The sequence below is a fragment of the Ictalurus punctatus genome, chromosome 7, assembly GCF_001660625.3.
Source record: "Ictalurus punctatus breed USDA103 chromosome 7, Coco_2.0, whole genome shotgun sequence".
Taxonomy (NCBI): domain Eukaryota; kingdom Metazoa; phylum Chordata; class Actinopteri; order Siluriformes; family Ictaluridae; genus Ictalurus; species Ictalurus punctatus.
Genome location: NC_030422.2, coordinates 27518839 through 27535229, shown reverse-complemented (window position 1 = coordinate 27535229; position 16391 = coordinate 27518839). Strand labels below are relative to the sequence as shown.

The following is a 16391-nucleotide window of genomic DNA, read 5'->3' as shown; positions in this document are numbered from 1 at the left end:
ATGACGTTTGCTTTGTGATGGTGCATTATCATGCTGGAAGTAGCCATTAGACGATGGGTAAATTGTGGCACATGGTCATCAACAATACTCAAATAGTCTGTGGCATTCAAGCCATGATTGATTGGCAGGGGTGTCCGATCTTATTCGGAAAGGGTCGGTGTGGGTGCAGGTTTTCATTCCAACCAAGCAGGAGCCACACCTGATTCCACCTGTTTAATCAGTTGATTTGGCTTTCATTAGACTCAGGTGTGGCTTCTGCTGGTTAGAATGAACACCTGCATCCACACCGGCCCTTTTGCAGATAAGATTGGACACCCCTGTTGATTGGTATTAATGAGCCCAAAGTGTCCCAAGAAAACATTCCACCTCCTCTACCAACCTGGACTGTTGACTCAAGGCATCAGTGTGCCTCAGCAAAAATCGAGATTCATCCGACCAGTCTACATTTTTCCAGTCTTCTACTGTTCTTGGCTGACGGAAGTGGAACCTGATGTGGTCTTCTGCTGTTGTAGCTCATCCACCTCAAGGTTCGACATGTTGTGCATTCTGAGATAATTTTCTGCTCGCCACAGTTGTACAGAGTGCTCATCTGAGTCACTGTAGCCTTTCTGTCAGCTCGATCCAGTCTGGCCATTCTCCGTTGACCCTCTCTCATCAACAAGGCATTTCCGCTACAGAACTGCTGCTCACTGGATGCTTTTCCTTTATTGCACTATTCTGAGGAAACTCTAGAGAGCCAGCAGATCAGCAGTTATAGAAATACACAAACCAGCCCGTCTGGCACCAACAACTACGCCACGGTCAAAATCACAGAGATCACGTTTTTTTTTCCTCATTCTGATTGTCGATGTGAAACTTATCTGTAGCTCCTGACCTTTATCTGCATGATCTTATGCACTGCACTGCTGCCACATGATGGCTGAGGTGTACAGGTGTTCCTAATAAAGTGAGCCCTCTGGTGTTTGGAGGAGGTCTAATCTGGTGCCTTTTGGGGAAAAAAAGTTAAATGGGTTGAATTTTTCATTTGACTCACCTCTCTCTCTCTCTCTCTCTCTCTCTCTCTCTCTCTCTCTCTCTATATATATATATATATATATATATTTATCTCTCTCTCTCTCTCTCTCTATATATATATATATATATATTTATCTCTCTATCTATCTCTCTCTACATATATATGTTTCTCTCTCTCTCTATATATATATCTACATATATATTTCTCTCTCTCTCTCTCTCTCTCTCTCTCTCTCTCTCTCTCTCTCTCTATATATATATATATATATATATATATATATATATATATATATATATATATATATATATATATATATATATATATATATATATATATATATATATATATATATATATATATATATATAGATAGATAGATATAGTGCAGAGACCTCCAGTATCTAAAATAAACTGGTCTGGGTGACTAATTACCTCATCCACATAAATGTATTCATATAATTATTCATATAATTACATCTATAGACATTACATTTTAATAAAAAAATAATAATAATAAAAAAAAACCCCTCATCGTCACAGCGGTTATCGAACGCGCGCGACAATGACGCAGATTAGAACGCAGCCGTCGGCTTCTAAAAGTGACGTCATTTTCCTGCGCCCAAAGCCCAACCGCACAGCTCGATGTTAGACACGATAATTTCAAGCTAACGCTTCACACCATGGCCTCTAAAGCAGCGAAAGGTAAAAAGGTGGTGAATCAGGAGGAACTGCGGCGGCTGATGAGGCAGAAGAAGCAGCAGGCCGAGCGGCAGAAACGCGTCGAGTCTCCGTACGCCAAGTACAACAGCCTGGGTCATCTGAGCTGCGTGCTGTGTAACGTGCAGGTCAAGACCGAGATCCTGTGGCAGGCTCACGTGCTGGGAAAACAGCACAAAGATAAAGTGTCAGAGCTCAAACAGGAGCAGAGCGTGGGGAAAGTCCCTGAAGCTCCACAGACTTCCACACTGAAGAGGAAAGCTGCAAAACCGGAAGTGTATGATGGGAAAAAGCCTAAAGCCTCAGGTGCTGATTTCCTCCAGGGTAAGACTGCTACAAGTGGACCAAGTGCAGGATTCGGACTCCTAGCTGGATACGATGATGATGATGATGATGATGATAAATCAGGTCAAGTTCCAAGCGACATAAAGCAGCCGGGTCCTGCGTCTGATGAACTTCCTGCTGATTTCTTCGACAGCAGCGTCCCTGGAGTCGCATCCACCCCCGCCCCCGCCGTGTCTCACTTGCAATCCATCTCCATAGCCAAGGCGGCGGAACCCGTAAAGAAGATAGCCAAAATGGCAGAGGCGATTCCCGAAGGCTTCTTCGATGACCCGGTCCGAGACGCCAAGGTGCGAAACGTGGAGACTCCGAAGGACCACATGGACAAAGAGTGGGAGGAGTTTCAGAAAGAGATTCGGCAGGTGTCCAGCCAATCGGAGGCCATCGTGGCCGAGGAGGACGAGAAAGGGCGCTGCGAGAGGCAGATCGACGAAATCGACGAGCAGATTGAGTGCCTGCGCAGGGTCGAGGTGTTGCGCGCCAGACAGGAGGCCGTCAAGAACAAAGTGAAGAATAAGATGCTGGAGGACGTCTCCGAAAGTAGTGGTGAGGAGGAGGAAGATGAGGAGGAGTTGATGAATGTGTTGGGTAGAGACTGGAGAGCCAAAGGAGCGCTCGCATAGCCTCGCGTCTCTTTCCAAACCTTCCAGTGAAGACCTGGCGCAATGTGGAGATTTGTATCTCTTCGGTGTGAGAGATACAAGTTAGAGCTCAGTTTGTCGTTCTTCCCGTCCGACTGTCCTGCTTTCTTCCAGTTCGCTATTACAGCTTGAAATTTCATCACGTGGGATTTCATGGAATTTCCCCCTCCTGCCCCCCAAAAAACGCGTGAACATCAGAGTGTGTACTGTACGTCATGCAGAGTGAAACTTCTGAACAAATCATTTTTGCTAGACTACTAGAACTACAACTAGAAAAAGAAAATCTACAATAAACTACTCCTTGGTTGTCTTTTGTAAAATAAAACTTTTTTCATTTTCTGTTTAAATGTAGTGCTTTCCACGGTATTCTGACTAGATTCACCGAGACCGATAACGAAGTCGGACGGTACCTACCTGCCGATAGCTTTAAAAACTGATACTGAATGAAAACGTACTTAAAGTAAAATATCATTGAAATTTATTACAAAAAATAAACAGTACTGACTGTACCACGAAAATGTACTGTAGTATTTTAAATAAAATAAATATTTATACATTTATATAAACTATTCATAAATATGCAAGTAAAGATGTACATCCAAACTGAACCAAAAAACACTTTAAATAACACGACAAAATTTGTCAGTTTTTATTTGGCCTCGAGAGGCCACGCCCACAACGGAATATAATACCGATACTGTGATAAATGATTACGCAATTACTTTTTTGAGATATTGTTGGTAAAAAATAAAAGTTTTTAATAATTTCAGCTTAAATGGGACCGAATGGATGCTGTTGATTTGATGGCATTTTTGAAAACTTTGTGTTAAAGAAAAGCATCGTCGAACTCCGTTTATCATTGTGTTTGGTTTATTTTTACTGCTGTTTTGCAGACATTTTGTTAGCTAAATGATGTATCGTGATGTGCACCGTGTAACCTAGAAATGCCCTCAAGAAGCATATGATATGATATATCTGTCACATCGCCCAGCTCTAGTTATCTGTGCCGTTTAATCGGCAAAACCGATCGGTCATTTTGACGTTTGTAAATACAGTGGCCGCCACTAATATTGGCACCCTTGGAAAATATGAGCAAAGAAGGCTGTGAAAAATGGTCTTTATTGTTTAACCTTTTAATCTTTTGTTCAAAAAATTCACAAGAATATTCTCCTCTCATGGATATCCAACAATTACAAACACAACACAGGTTTATCCCAAAATATCTTTGTTAAATATAGGTGTGCAACAATTATTAGCACCCTTATAGTCAATACTTTGTGCTACGTCCCTTTGAAAAGATAACAGCTCTGAGTCTTCTCATATAATGCCTGATGAGGTCGGAGAATACATGGCAAAGGATATGAGGCCGTTCCTTCATCCAGAATCTCTCCAGATCCTTCACATTTCGATGTTCACGGTGGTGGAGTCTCCTCTTCAGTTCACCCCACAGGTTTTCTATGGGGTTCAGGTCAGGGGACTGGGATGGTCATGGCAGGACCTTGATTTTGTGGGCAGTAAACCATTTTTGTGTTGATTCTGATGATGTTTTGGATCATTGTCCTGCTGGAAGATCCAACCACGGCCCATTTGATTCTGTCAGAGGCAGTCAGGTTTTCATTTAATATCTGTTGATATTTGATGGAGTCCATGATGTCATGTATCCTAACAAAACATCCAGGTCCTCTGGCAGAAAAACAGCCCCAAAACATTAAAGATCCTCCTCCATATTTAACCGAGGGCATGAGGTACTTTTCCATACGGCTACCTCTCTGTGTGTCAAAACCACCTCTGTGTTTATTACCAAAAAGCTCTATTCTGGTTTCATCTGACCATAGAACCCGAAGTTCCAGTAGTGTCGGCACACTGAACACACTCGAGTTTGTTTTTGGATGAGAGTAGAGGCTTTTTTCTTGAAATCCTTCCAAACAGCTTGCGGTGATGTAGGTGACTTCAGATTGTAGTTTTGGAGACTTTCTGATCCCAAGATGCAACTAACATCTGCAATTCTCCAGCTGTGATCCTTGGAGATTTTTTGGCCACTCGAACCGTCCTCTTCACAGGGCGTAGAGACGATATAGACACACGTCCAATTCCAGGTCGATTCATAACATTTCCAGTTGACTGGAACTTCTTAATTATTGCCCTGATGGTGGAAATGGGCATCTTCAATGCTTGTGCTATTTTCTTATAGACACGTCCCATTCTGTGAAGCTCAACAACCTTTTTCCGCACATCACAGCTATATTCCTCACTCTTACCCATTGTTATGAATGACTAAGGGAATTTGCCCTATTTGTTACCTCTTATTTGTACCCCAGTGAAACAGGAAGTCAGGGTTAATTGTTAGTCAATGGCCAATCAGATTTGAGAATTCAACTGCAGGGTCATAATAACTACCTTTTATTTTACTGGTTACGAAGCTAACCTGATTAATTTCAATTAAAAGCTGACTTTAGTTTCCATGCCGACCTGTCTGGAGGTATTTTACCATCCCACCTTCACTCATTATAACCACGAACACCAGAAAAGCATCACATGCTTTTTCTTTTTAAACATCCAATCAGACAAAGAGAAAAGAAAAGACAGTGAAAACGCCTTCGGATAAATTAGGCCTTTATACATGTTACATTAAAAAAGCAACATGCTGAGCATAAACGCATTCATTATGCTAATGTACAGCGCTGAATATTTTACACGAGCAGGTTCCCTGAACCATTCTTTCACATCAACAATCATTTATTAACACCAGGAAGCAGATAAAAGTCCGGTCTGAGCATCAGCCTACACACAGGAAGTATCTGAGATTGATACTCAAGTGAGTCCACAATTCATACAGCATATTTACATTGCTAAACATAGGGGTGTACAAACTTTTGTGTCTTAACTTCCAGACATGGAAGTTAAAATATTATTATTATTAATAGTAGTCCTGCTTCATTGCCACCATCACAACTAAGGTGAATTGTGAGCACTTCCTGTTGCCAGAACAGCACTATTTCATCACTCACTAATCCTACTCCTTCATTAGAGTCAGTGACTCCTGACAAATTAAAGGTGCGGTGTGTAATTTTGAAAAATGTTTCTGTGTGTTGCGTTCGCAATTTTTAAAGATGCTGTAAAAAAAAAAAAGAAAAAGAAAAAAAAAAGTCTGATTTGCAATATTACCATGCAACAGATTTGAACTCTGCTGTAATTCACGCTTGCGATTCTGGGCTGGAACATAGCCCCACCCCCTGACCTTCCTTAAAAGGCAATCTCACAAGGTATTGTTTTCTTCTTTTAATTCTTCGCACACACCCCAAAAAAAAAAGAAAAGAATTAATACCATTAACACTTCATAGATGGGAACTAAATGCTCTGTTTACATACCGAAAGCAGGAACTCTTTTCTTTTATCGTTTTTTTTTCTCATGACATGGCAACTTTGGTCGCGAGTTTATATCATCTCCCGGGTTGTTTTAAGTTTGCACACCCTGGTAGAAGCTGACTGGAATGAATGTGTGTGTGTGTGTGATGTTAGCATTAAAAATACATATAGAAATACATACATGCCTAATCAGTGTTTCATTCACTACCTGTTGAAGTGAACATTCACCTTAAAACAGCATCAGTAGCTCTCGCTACTACGCCTGATCGTTTCGGCTGAAAGTATCACTCTTTTTTTCTGTAGAAACTGGTCCTTAATACATTACTGCAGAATACTGTACACACAGTAACACATCATATACCCAATAAGCCTTAAGAGTAATATATTATTGCTACATTTTGCTAAATACACAATTAAATAGAGTGTTAAATGATTTCCAATGCATTTCCTCACAGCCTCCCAGATTCCACCTAAATGTGAAAAGGAATGTGTTTTGATCCTATACGGGGGCTGGGGGGGGGGGGACAAACATGTTAAAACAACGTAAATCTAGGCTCGTCTTTGAATTTTGAGGCTTGGTATCGAAGTAATCAACCCGAATCTCTAATATACGTGTTCTGATTAGCTTTACGCATTCGTGATTATTAATAAAAACCTTCATATCTTCATACAAGTCGTTTCTCTGCATGATGATGGTTCAAATCTCTCCAATACCGGTGTAAAGGAATGAATCGAAAGAGAAAAGAAAAAGAAAAAGAAAAAAAAAAAGGAATGGAGCAGCAGTTGTGTCAGCCACAGCTAGGATAGTTCACGCCGAGGGCCACGTGTCATCCTCCTGCCGCTCGTTGACGGTGCAGTCTTAAATGTTCTTCACGCGACCGACTGCACGGTTCCTCAGAGTGAAGCGGCGGCCCGGAGCTCCTCCAGCGTGTACCTGTGGTCCTGATCCACGTCGTACGGCTCGAGGAGACGGGAATCCGGAGCGGACGTGCCGAAGATCTTCATCAACTCCTCGTACGTCACGCCTTCAGACGTGTCCTCCAGCTGAGCGCGCACGAGCTTCTCTAAATCTGAGAGAACGAGAGAGCGAGAAGGTCTGTGAAGATGTACGACGTACTGAGTAGACGATATGACTCGAAAACGAAGGTGGGTCCGAACATATTGAGGGTGTTGGTTTTAGAACGGTTATTTCAACAAGTACAGAAAAAAAATAAAATAAATAAAGATACTGAACTCAAAGTTCTGAAGCCAGACCCATAGTTGAGAACCACGGATACACTGTATGGCCAAAAGTATGCGGACACCTGACTATCAAACCCGTATATTGTTCTTTACCAAACTGTTGCCACAGAGCTGGAAGCAAACAACTGTCTAGAACGTCTGTGTACGCTGTAGCATTACAGTTTCCCTTCAGGGGAACTAAGAGGCTCGAACCTGTTCCAGCAGGACAATGCTCCTGTGCACAAGAAGTCAAAGAGCCCTGACCTCAACCCCATTGAACACCTTTGGGATGAACTGGAACTGGAGTCTCCTCACATAAACATCAGCGCCTGACCTCGCTAACGCTCTTGTAGCTGAATAGCCACGCTCCAAAGTCTAGCAGAAAGCCTTCCGAGAAGAATGGAGGCTATTAGGATATATTATAAGGGGGACTAAATCTGGAACAGGATTATACAGGTGTGAAGCTCAGGTGTCCACATACTTTTGGCCATAGTGTATCTATCAGTGTATGAAATGTAACTGTGACATCAGTTAGAAATGAAAAAGCCGCACCTTCAGCAGAGTCGACTCCAGGAAACGTGAGGGTCTGCAGCGTCGCTCCTGTCTCTCTCTTGGAGAGGTTCTTACTGAGGAAGCGGCGATGGCGAGAGTTGAAGGGACTCGAGGACGTCGTGGAGCCTTACGGAAAGTGAAAAGACGACTCGTGAGATTTTACAGACAGGCAATCGGCACGGCAACTACAACAGTGGACGGAAGAAAGAAAAAAAAAAGATCCATACTGCCGTCATTTGCAGTTCCTTCGTTCTCGTTCCTGCTGCCGTCATCCTGAGCCACCAGCACCGAAGAGCTCTAAATACAGATAACATACATCTCTTACATTCTGCAACATTAACCTTTACTCTTATCTTTACTCTTTAATTTCTCACTCCATCCATCTTTCCATCAATCTTTCTACCATTAACACTCTCCCTCCATCCATCTTTCCACCATTAACACACTCACTCCATCTTTTCACCATTAACACTCTCCCTCCATCCATCCATCTTTCCACCATTAACACCGTCAATCCATCCATCTTTCCACCATTAACACTCTCACTCCATCCATCTTTCCACCATTAACACCGTCAATCCATCCATCTTTCCACCATTAACACTCTCACTCCATCCATCTTTCCACCATCAACACTTCTTTTTATTTACCTTTGTCTTTATCGTCATCTGTTCTTTCGTTCCATATATTGCTCTCTCCATATTTCCTTCTATCAATCTACTATCACTCTCACACTCCTACTGTTTTTTCTAGGAAGAACACTCTTTCCATCTATATACCTTTCACCCTCTCCATCTTCTTTCTTTCTTTCTTTCTTAAATGTCGCAGTAACAGTAACACCCTATCTATCCAAGTTATCACTTACAGTATGTTATAGCGGCTGTAAACAGTCGTTCCCTCACCAGCCTCTCTGTATTTTTTCTCGTGAAGTTAATAAGACGAAAAAAACAAAAACAAAGGATACATCGTGCCATGCTACCGAGAAACCAAAAAGCCTAAACTCCTCCGTAACTCACTGACTCTTACATGGCGCTGACACTGGAGACTCCTTCCATAAATGTGAAATAAACAGCTCCACCATATGAACAACTATATCCCTCATATCCCTGTGAACAAGCCGTTACCATAGAAACGATAATGTATTAGAACGACCTGCATTGCTGTCAGAGCTGCCGTTATGGAAAATTAATCTGACCAATCAGAATCAAGAATTCAACAATGCTGTAGTATAAACACCCAAAATGATAGAACAGCCTTCAAGGCATATTTATTATTTCTTTACCGTTTCACTGTTCTGTTTGTTTTCTCCTTTCTTCTGGTCCTCAATAAAAATCTGCATCATCTTTACATCATGTTGAACACTAGTAAGTGTGCTTCCTATTGTGGCAACACTCTGTAGAGAAAAGAAACACACACACACACACAAAGAAAAGAAAACAAATTGAACAAAACCCATGAGACAGTATAGTTTTTAGGAGCAATAAAACATTTCCTGAGGTGAGCTGATTAATGAGTGTTGTCTTTGAGCAGGTTTGTACCTTCTGGAGCTCCTCTACGGTTGTTGGGAGAGTAATTAAATCTGATGCTGATTTAATGTTCGCCTTCAGATGGTTAACAGCAGAGTCCAGCGTGCTTATCTACACGGAAAGGAAACGTTATTCTTTACACACAGCGCTCTGACCCGAGTTCACTCGAACAGAGACTATCGTTTCATCGTTTCACACACTACCTCTCAGTAGCTATGTTTCCATCCAGGTGTTTTTAAGCGAATTTTGGAATATCACATTTTAAAAAAACAAAAAAAAAAACATGGTTGGAAACCCCAGATGCGATCTCCTTTATTCGCAAAGGTTTTATTTGATATTCAGATTTTTCGCATAAGTTCAATTCGCGACTTGGATGGAATCATGGCTGGAGTTGCTATAAGTTACCGATCACGGTAATGCACAAATGCTACACTGTACTCTGGTACTTTCACAACACCAGAGCTTGAAGCAGTAAACCAATTTGACTGCGAGTAAACAAGTTCACCTGTTGGAACTAATATCTGACTGCTGAGAGATGTGAGGGGTGAGAACAGGGGTGTAAACGTCGGATGATTTGGACTGACGCATTGATCATCAAATATCGAATCGCTGCCTTAAATATCAAATTAATGAATCAGATTCGGTGGTATCGTCAAATATAGAATCATTACCTTAAGAAACAAATTGCAATGAATCAGATTCGGTGGTATTGTCAAATATCGAATCGTCACCTTAAGAATCAAATTGCAATGAATCAGATTCGGTGGTATCGTCAAATATCGAATCGTCACCTTAAGAATCAAATTGTAATGAAGCAGATTTGGTGGTATCGTCAAATATCGAATCGTCACCTTAAGAATCAAATTGTAATGAATCAGATTCGGTGGTATCGTCAAATATCGAATCGTCACCTTAAGAATCAAATTGTAATGAATCAGATTCGGTGGTATCGTCAAATATCGAATCGTCACCTTAAGAATCAAATTGTAATGAAGCAGATTCGGTGGTATCGTCAAATATCAAATCGTTGCCTTAAGATTCGAAATCCCATCGTATCAGATTCAGTTGTATCATCAAATATTGAATCATTACCTTAAGAATCAAACTGTAACCAATTAGATTCAGTAGCATCAACAAATATCAAATCGTTGCCTTAAGAATCGAAATTGCATCGTATCAGATTCAGTGTTCTTGCACTACAATTGTCCCCTTTTGTTGTTGCTGGAATCCCAGCTCTATATAACGCAGATCTTTTTTTTAGTGTTCAGCTAAGGCGCCTCGTCTTGTCCCTGAGGGTCTTCAGGGTTAAACTCTGACAGGATGTGCCTGTGTTATGGTAGCATTGACGCTGAATGCCAGTCCTCACGTACGCGTCCATTTGGTTCGGATTTCACGTAACAGCCGTGTAATGCTGTCCAGAGCCCCCGCGTGTAAACATTTCTGCCGCTAATTCAGTTTACCGAAACCGAGCCATTAAGAGCAAACGGAATGAAACTGAAACGAGGGCTGGAGCAGTAAATTATGCATGAGCGTGCGCTTCAGAGACGCAGCGTAATGTGATCGTACGCGTTAAGAGCGCTGAGAAAATGGGTTCGATAACACACTGTTATCCTGAACTACATCATAGAGTCACTCTGGCTCATCAGAACCATTTTAAAATCAGATGCTGGTGCTCAAACGTACCTTTCTGTTAATATCTGTAAGATTGGCCCATAACTTATTTAAGCCCTTGTCTCCGCTCTCGATGTCCTCCAGCGTCCTTTGATTGGCCTTCAGATCCTCGCTCAGCTTTGGTATTTCGTGCGAAGAAGCCTTCTGACTCGACTCCACTGTGAACACGAGCAGGAAAACGGATCATGAAAATAGACAGCGAACAACGGTGTCAAAATGTTTCCCCATCTCTACAGTGACGTGGCTGAACATGAAGTTAAAGTGCTTACATTTTAAAAGTATATCCAAACCCGGTGCAGATCAATCACACACACAACATTTGTGCATTACGAGTATAAATAAATAAAGAAAGTGTACTGCTAAGTGGAACCCACTGGTGCGCAGTTTCTCCTTGAGTGAGTCCAAATCTTCTTTAAGTGCAATCTGCATCCATATGAGTCCGGCACACGCCATGAGACACGCGGCCAGGACGATGAACACGCACAGCGGGTAGCACACGGAGCAGCACTGAGCCGAACCCCTGCACAAGACACACACACACACACGTGTCACTTCCAGTCAGCTCGAACAAACCTTTAACACTCCATTTTTACTCCTAAACCTGTGTGCAGAAAACAACCATTTTAAATCCATCATCAACTACCAGTGTCCGTTCAGATCTCCTTTTCCATGTCATGCAAGATCAGTGCAAAAAAATTTAGTACACCTGAAGGAAACAAACTCGCTTGTAGAACCCGATTTAGTAAGATAGGTTATGCAAAAACATTTTTTAAACGTTTAAAAAAAAAAAAAAAAAAAAGATTTTTAAATAATGATTTCAGATCTTATCAGGTGTACTTTTAGTGGCTGAAAGGTCACGTGACTTGACAGAAACACAAGTGCGAGTCGATACGAGTTCGAAGATCATGTCTACGATGCTATTCGCTGTCCGTGAGGCTGTTTATTACGCGTACTCGGGTAGATACGGACTTTTACTGTTTATCACGTGTGCTTTATTACAGTAAAGAGGGTTTTCTCACTTCCTGTATATGAAGATGACTATTAATAACAGCAGGAGTACTTGAAGAGCTAAGAATATATAATTCGCTTTGTGTAGTTGCTGCACTACGTGTGTGTATTGTGGACGTATATAAAATATTTGGACGTTAATAAAGTTATCGTTATTTCTCGGTCCACGACAGTATGCTGGAGTTGAATGCTTTCAGCTTTAATTTGAGGACATTTACCTCAGAATTTGGGTGAATGGTTTTTTTATGTGCCCCCCCCCCCCCCCCCCCCCCCCCCCTTTAAGAGACTTCGGGTGTTATTCCTTCATTCTTTCTTTCCTCTTACAAAAGGTTTATAGTTGATTTCAAGGGTGGCGTTTGCATTTGGGATCTACTACTGTTAACTCTCAATATGAAGTCCAAAGCGCCAGTGAAGTAAGCCATCGTTGGGCTGAAAAATATCAAAATGAACCCATCAGAGAGACGGCGAAAACATGAGGTGGGGCTGATGCGAATATCTGGTACAGGAACACCAACAGACCAACCAGGATTTCCTGAATTAAAAGATCTTGTATCTCAGTGGGACTTTCCTGGCTAAATAAAAAATATAAAGAAAAATATAAAGAAAATACATGGACAGATGAGACCAAAAAAAAAAAATCTTTAGGATCATGCTCGTGATCTGAAGCACGTCACTTCATCTTATAGCATGTAAACGTTCGCTTGTATTTAGGGTTATATTATCTGCTCAGATTCGGCAAAATGCTTCAAACCTCGGTGGGCTTCTGATCTTCACAGTACACATGACCAGAACACGAAGCATACTTCATGAGCAACCGTTTTGTCTTTTAAGGCAAAGACGTGAAACGTTCCGCAGTGACCCGAATCCAAGCGAGGATGCGGTTGTTTCGGGGTGAAGTCCCCAAGAACAAGCAGGAACCCGAAGACTCGACTCCTGGACAACGCATCACCAGGGAAGAACCCCGGAGTCTGGCGATGTGCGAAGGATTTGCAAACGATCCACTTTTGATTCTTTGAAACGCCTTGAGCGAAACACCAAGTCAGGGCGGGACATATCGAGTGGCTCCTCCTCCCAGTGTTTAAACAGCCAACAGCGTTCAGGTCACCTCACCTCACAGCCAGGAACCCTACACTTGTCGGGGGCGGGACTTCAGGTTCTACAGAGCATTCGATTGGACGGAGAATCTGATGAGATGCTGAAGTGCAGGATGATGTCATGGTAGAAACTGTACATTTTGAACGCGTATCTCTACGCGTCTGGGCTGACACGTTTATACTAAAAACCACCAAACTTCCATTTTGATTTCATGGGGACTCTAAAAATAGTGGGAACAGGAAGGAAAGGTTCCTATTCTCAGAATAAAGTCTGCACTTTATATTATATGTGTGTGTGTGTGTGTGTGTAGTTACTTGCGGAAAGCCCCTGGACTGAGGCTCAGGCTGCGGAACTCCTCCTCATCGTCCTCTTCCCCGGAGCTGGAGCCGCTCTCGGTGTCCGTGTCCCCCGCATCTCCCCGCAGCAGTAGCCGGTGTCCGGAGCTCTTCTTCGGCTTCTTGCGCTTCCCTTCCCCGAGTCCAATCAGCGCGTTCAGCTCCTTGCGCTTCTTCATCTTCTTCTGCGGGGTGAGCAGCGGCCCCGAGCCCGGCTTCAGGCCCACCAGGTCCAGCGTTTTCTCCAGGTTGATCTCGTGCCCACTTGGGGCAGGAGGGTTAATATTTACACACACACACACACACACTCTCTCTCTTTATCTCTCTCTAGATATATATATTTAATATACTCTCTACACCTCTACACTCTCACCTGACTGAACTGGGTCAGCGTTGTTTATAAAATGTCCGTTATTTATTCGTTAGCTAAAGCGTTAGCTGCTAAGTCAGCTAGCTACATAGCTTATACTTAATTCCCGTCTGTTTTAAAATGATTTCCGCCGGCTTAAAAAAATTATAATAATAATAAACGTTTACTTCTGACGTTTCGGTAGTTATGTATTGTCGACGATAAACTTTAAGTATACATAAGTAAATAATAATAATTTAAAAACGAAACAAAACACTACGACTTCCTTTTCCGCTGCCCCTAACCACCAGCACAGCAACAGCGGTGCGGGATGACGTCACACCGGAACTTCTCAAACCAGCTGTCATGGCGAGAGGATGAACTGATCATCACTGACAAAATAAAAGTCTAGGATTTTTAAAAATCATATTACCTTTCATGTAGTGTGTTATATAGCTGTGTGAATGTGAAAACGCGTGCAAAGTTTCAAAAGCCGGATTATTGACTCCCAAAAGAAGGAACCGATTCATTCGAAACTCCTCCTTTCAGAGAGCATATGTCCCAGTCTGTTGTGATTGGTCTACCTCTGCAGTGTGTTTCAAAATGGAAACGCCCACTACCATAATGAATTTCAGCTCCGTCTGTCAGCGAGCAGCCGGTGAAGACCAGAGGCGAAGCTTTTTGTTACAAACCTACGTAGGTTAGAACAGGAAGTAAGTCTGGAATCACTAACGACTCGTTTCAGCTGTTCAGAATCGGTTCCTTCTTTTGGGAGTCAATAACTCAGTTTGCCATACGCTTGGATAATAATAATAATAATAATAATAATAATAATAATAATAATAATAATAATAATGACAAGGATTATTGTTGCTATTGTTATTTTTGGTATTATTAATAATAATTAAATTATGAATAATGCTCATATTAATGCTATATAATAACATAATAATTAATTAAATAATTGAATAATTAAAAATTAATGCTGTTAGTAATATATTAATTATACTTCTATTACGAGGACTACTACTACTACTACTACTAGTAATAATAATAATAATAATAAGAAGAAGAAGAAGAAGAAGAAGAAGAAATACAATGTGAAACATTTACAGTTACAATTCCATCCCTCTCACCATGTCACATTAGCCAACGCTCTGCCACCTGTCCCTGGTTTGAGGTCAAAGCTAAAGGTTCCTTTCATTTCATACGGAAAAGAAGCCGGAATTACTCAAATACTGAATTATTGATGTCTGAAGTATTGAGAAGTATCTGAGAACCAGGATCTAGTTTCTTTTCAGTCTGAAGCACATACAGAGGATAGAGGTGCAGTCTGTCTATTACTGTCACTCATCCCATTAATCAACAAAAAGTTTACAAGGGTAAACTTACAAGGGTAAGGGTAAGGGTAAGGGTAGTTGCAGGAACAGGTCTATTTTGAGCTCACGTGGCATTTTAACTACACACGGTTTACGTTTGTTCAAGTAATTTTGTCACTTGTAATGACGGTTGCTCCATTTACATTTACATTTACGTTTATTCATTTAGCAGATGCTTTTATCCAAAGCGACTTACAAATACAAGAAAAGCAATATATCAAGCGGAGAACAATACAAGTAATGCAACCATACAAGATTTATTATTGAGTTCTAGAAAAGTATGTGGTTTTAAAAAATTTTTAAGGATAATGTGGGGGTTGTAGTTTTAGGGGTTAGTTACGTGCTCACGAAGAGGTGGATCTTTAGCCGGTCTTTGAAGATAGTGACAGATTCTGTGGTCCGGATTGAGGTTGGAAGTTCATTCCACCACTGAGGGACGGTTAGTGTGAAGGTTCTGGAAAGGGCCCTTGAGTCGGCACTACTAAGCGTCGGTTGTTAACCGATCGCAGATTGCTTGAGGGAACGTAAGCCTCAAGGAGAGTGTTGAGGTAGGGGGGGTGCATTTCCAGACAAGGTCCTGTACGTGAACATCAAGGCCTTGAATTTAATACAGGAAGCCAGTGGAGGGAGATGAAGATGGGTGTGATGTGTGTTCTCTTGGGCTGGTTGAAGACGAGGCGTGCTGCTGCATTCTGAATCATCTGAAGGGGTTTGATGGAGCTGGCTGGGAGACCCGAGAGTAGTGAGTTGCAGTAGTCCAGTTTTGCGATAACAGGAGCCTGGACTAGTAGCTATGTAACCTGTTCGGTGTTCTGCTCTGATTGCTCCACAACCTATTTCACAGAAACAGTGGTGAATACTAATGCAATCACAATGTATATATATATATATATATATATATATATATATATATATATATATATATATATATATATATATATATATATATATATATATATATATATATATATATAAAACCTAAATAAAGAACAAGGGGTGAATACTTATGCAAAACACTGTAGGTGGACAGAGCACAGCTCTAATAAGGGAGACACAAACTATGCCCAAACAAAGCTTTAAACCAACAATCATTCAAAAAAATAATTACTGGTGTTTTTAAATCAGAGACAGCAAATTGGATGCTAAATGTAGAGCAAGATCCTGAAAGTGAGCAA

General features: G+C 41.4%; 2 protein-coding genes across 2 annotated transcripts; one reads left to right on the top strand and one right to left on the bottom strand.

The window, feature by feature from the left end:
- The first annotated feature begins 1599 nt into the window (after positions 1 to 1599).
- Positions 1600 to 3223, top strand: znf830 (zinc finger protein 830). The gene has a single exon (XM_017471920.3). The coding sequence runs from the start codon at positions 1695 to 1697 to the stop codon at positions 2694 to 2696; it is 1002 nt and encodes a 333-aa protein (XP_017327409.1). The 5' UTR covers positions 1600 to 1694; the 3' UTR covers positions 2697 to 3223.
- Positions 3224 to 5310: 2087 nt separating this feature from the next.
- On the bottom strand, positions 5311 to 14176 carry efcab14 (EF-hand calcium binding domain 14). Its single transcript, XM_017472771.3, has 8 exons — positions 13468 to 14176; positions 11425 to 11570; positions 11063 to 11208; positions 9392 to 9490; positions 9136 to 9246; positions 8081 to 8150; positions 7854 to 7979; positions 5311 to 7150 (listed from the first exon to the last, which is right to left on the bottom strand). The coding sequence occupies exons 1-8, from the start codon at positions 13665 to 13667 to the stop codon at positions 6975 to 6977; spliced, it is 1074 nt and encodes a 357-aa protein (XP_017328260.1). The 5' UTR covers positions 13668 to 14176; the 3' UTR covers positions 5311 to 6974.
- Between the last annotated feature and the right edge of the window lie 2215 nt (positions 14177 to 16391).

Bases quoted from the DNA above. Each gene is read 5' to 3' on its own strand.
- efcab14 (XM_017472771.3), bottom strand. From the start codon at position 13,667: ATGAAGAAGCGCAAGGAGCTGAACGCGCTGATTGGACTCGGGGAAGGG. The intron at 9,247-9,391 runs GTACAAACCTGC...TTTTCTCTACAG, and splicing joins CCGTAGAGGAGCTCCAGAAG to AGTGTTGCCACAATAGGAAG. The intron at 7,151-7,853 runs GTGCGGCTTTTT...TCGTTCTCTCAG, and splicing joins TGGAGTCGACTCTGCTGAAG to ATTTAGAGAAGCTCGTGCGC.
- znf830 (XM_017471920.3), top strand. From the start codon at position 1,695: ATGGCCTCTAAAGCAGCGAAAGGTAAAAAGGTGGTGAATCAGGAGGAA.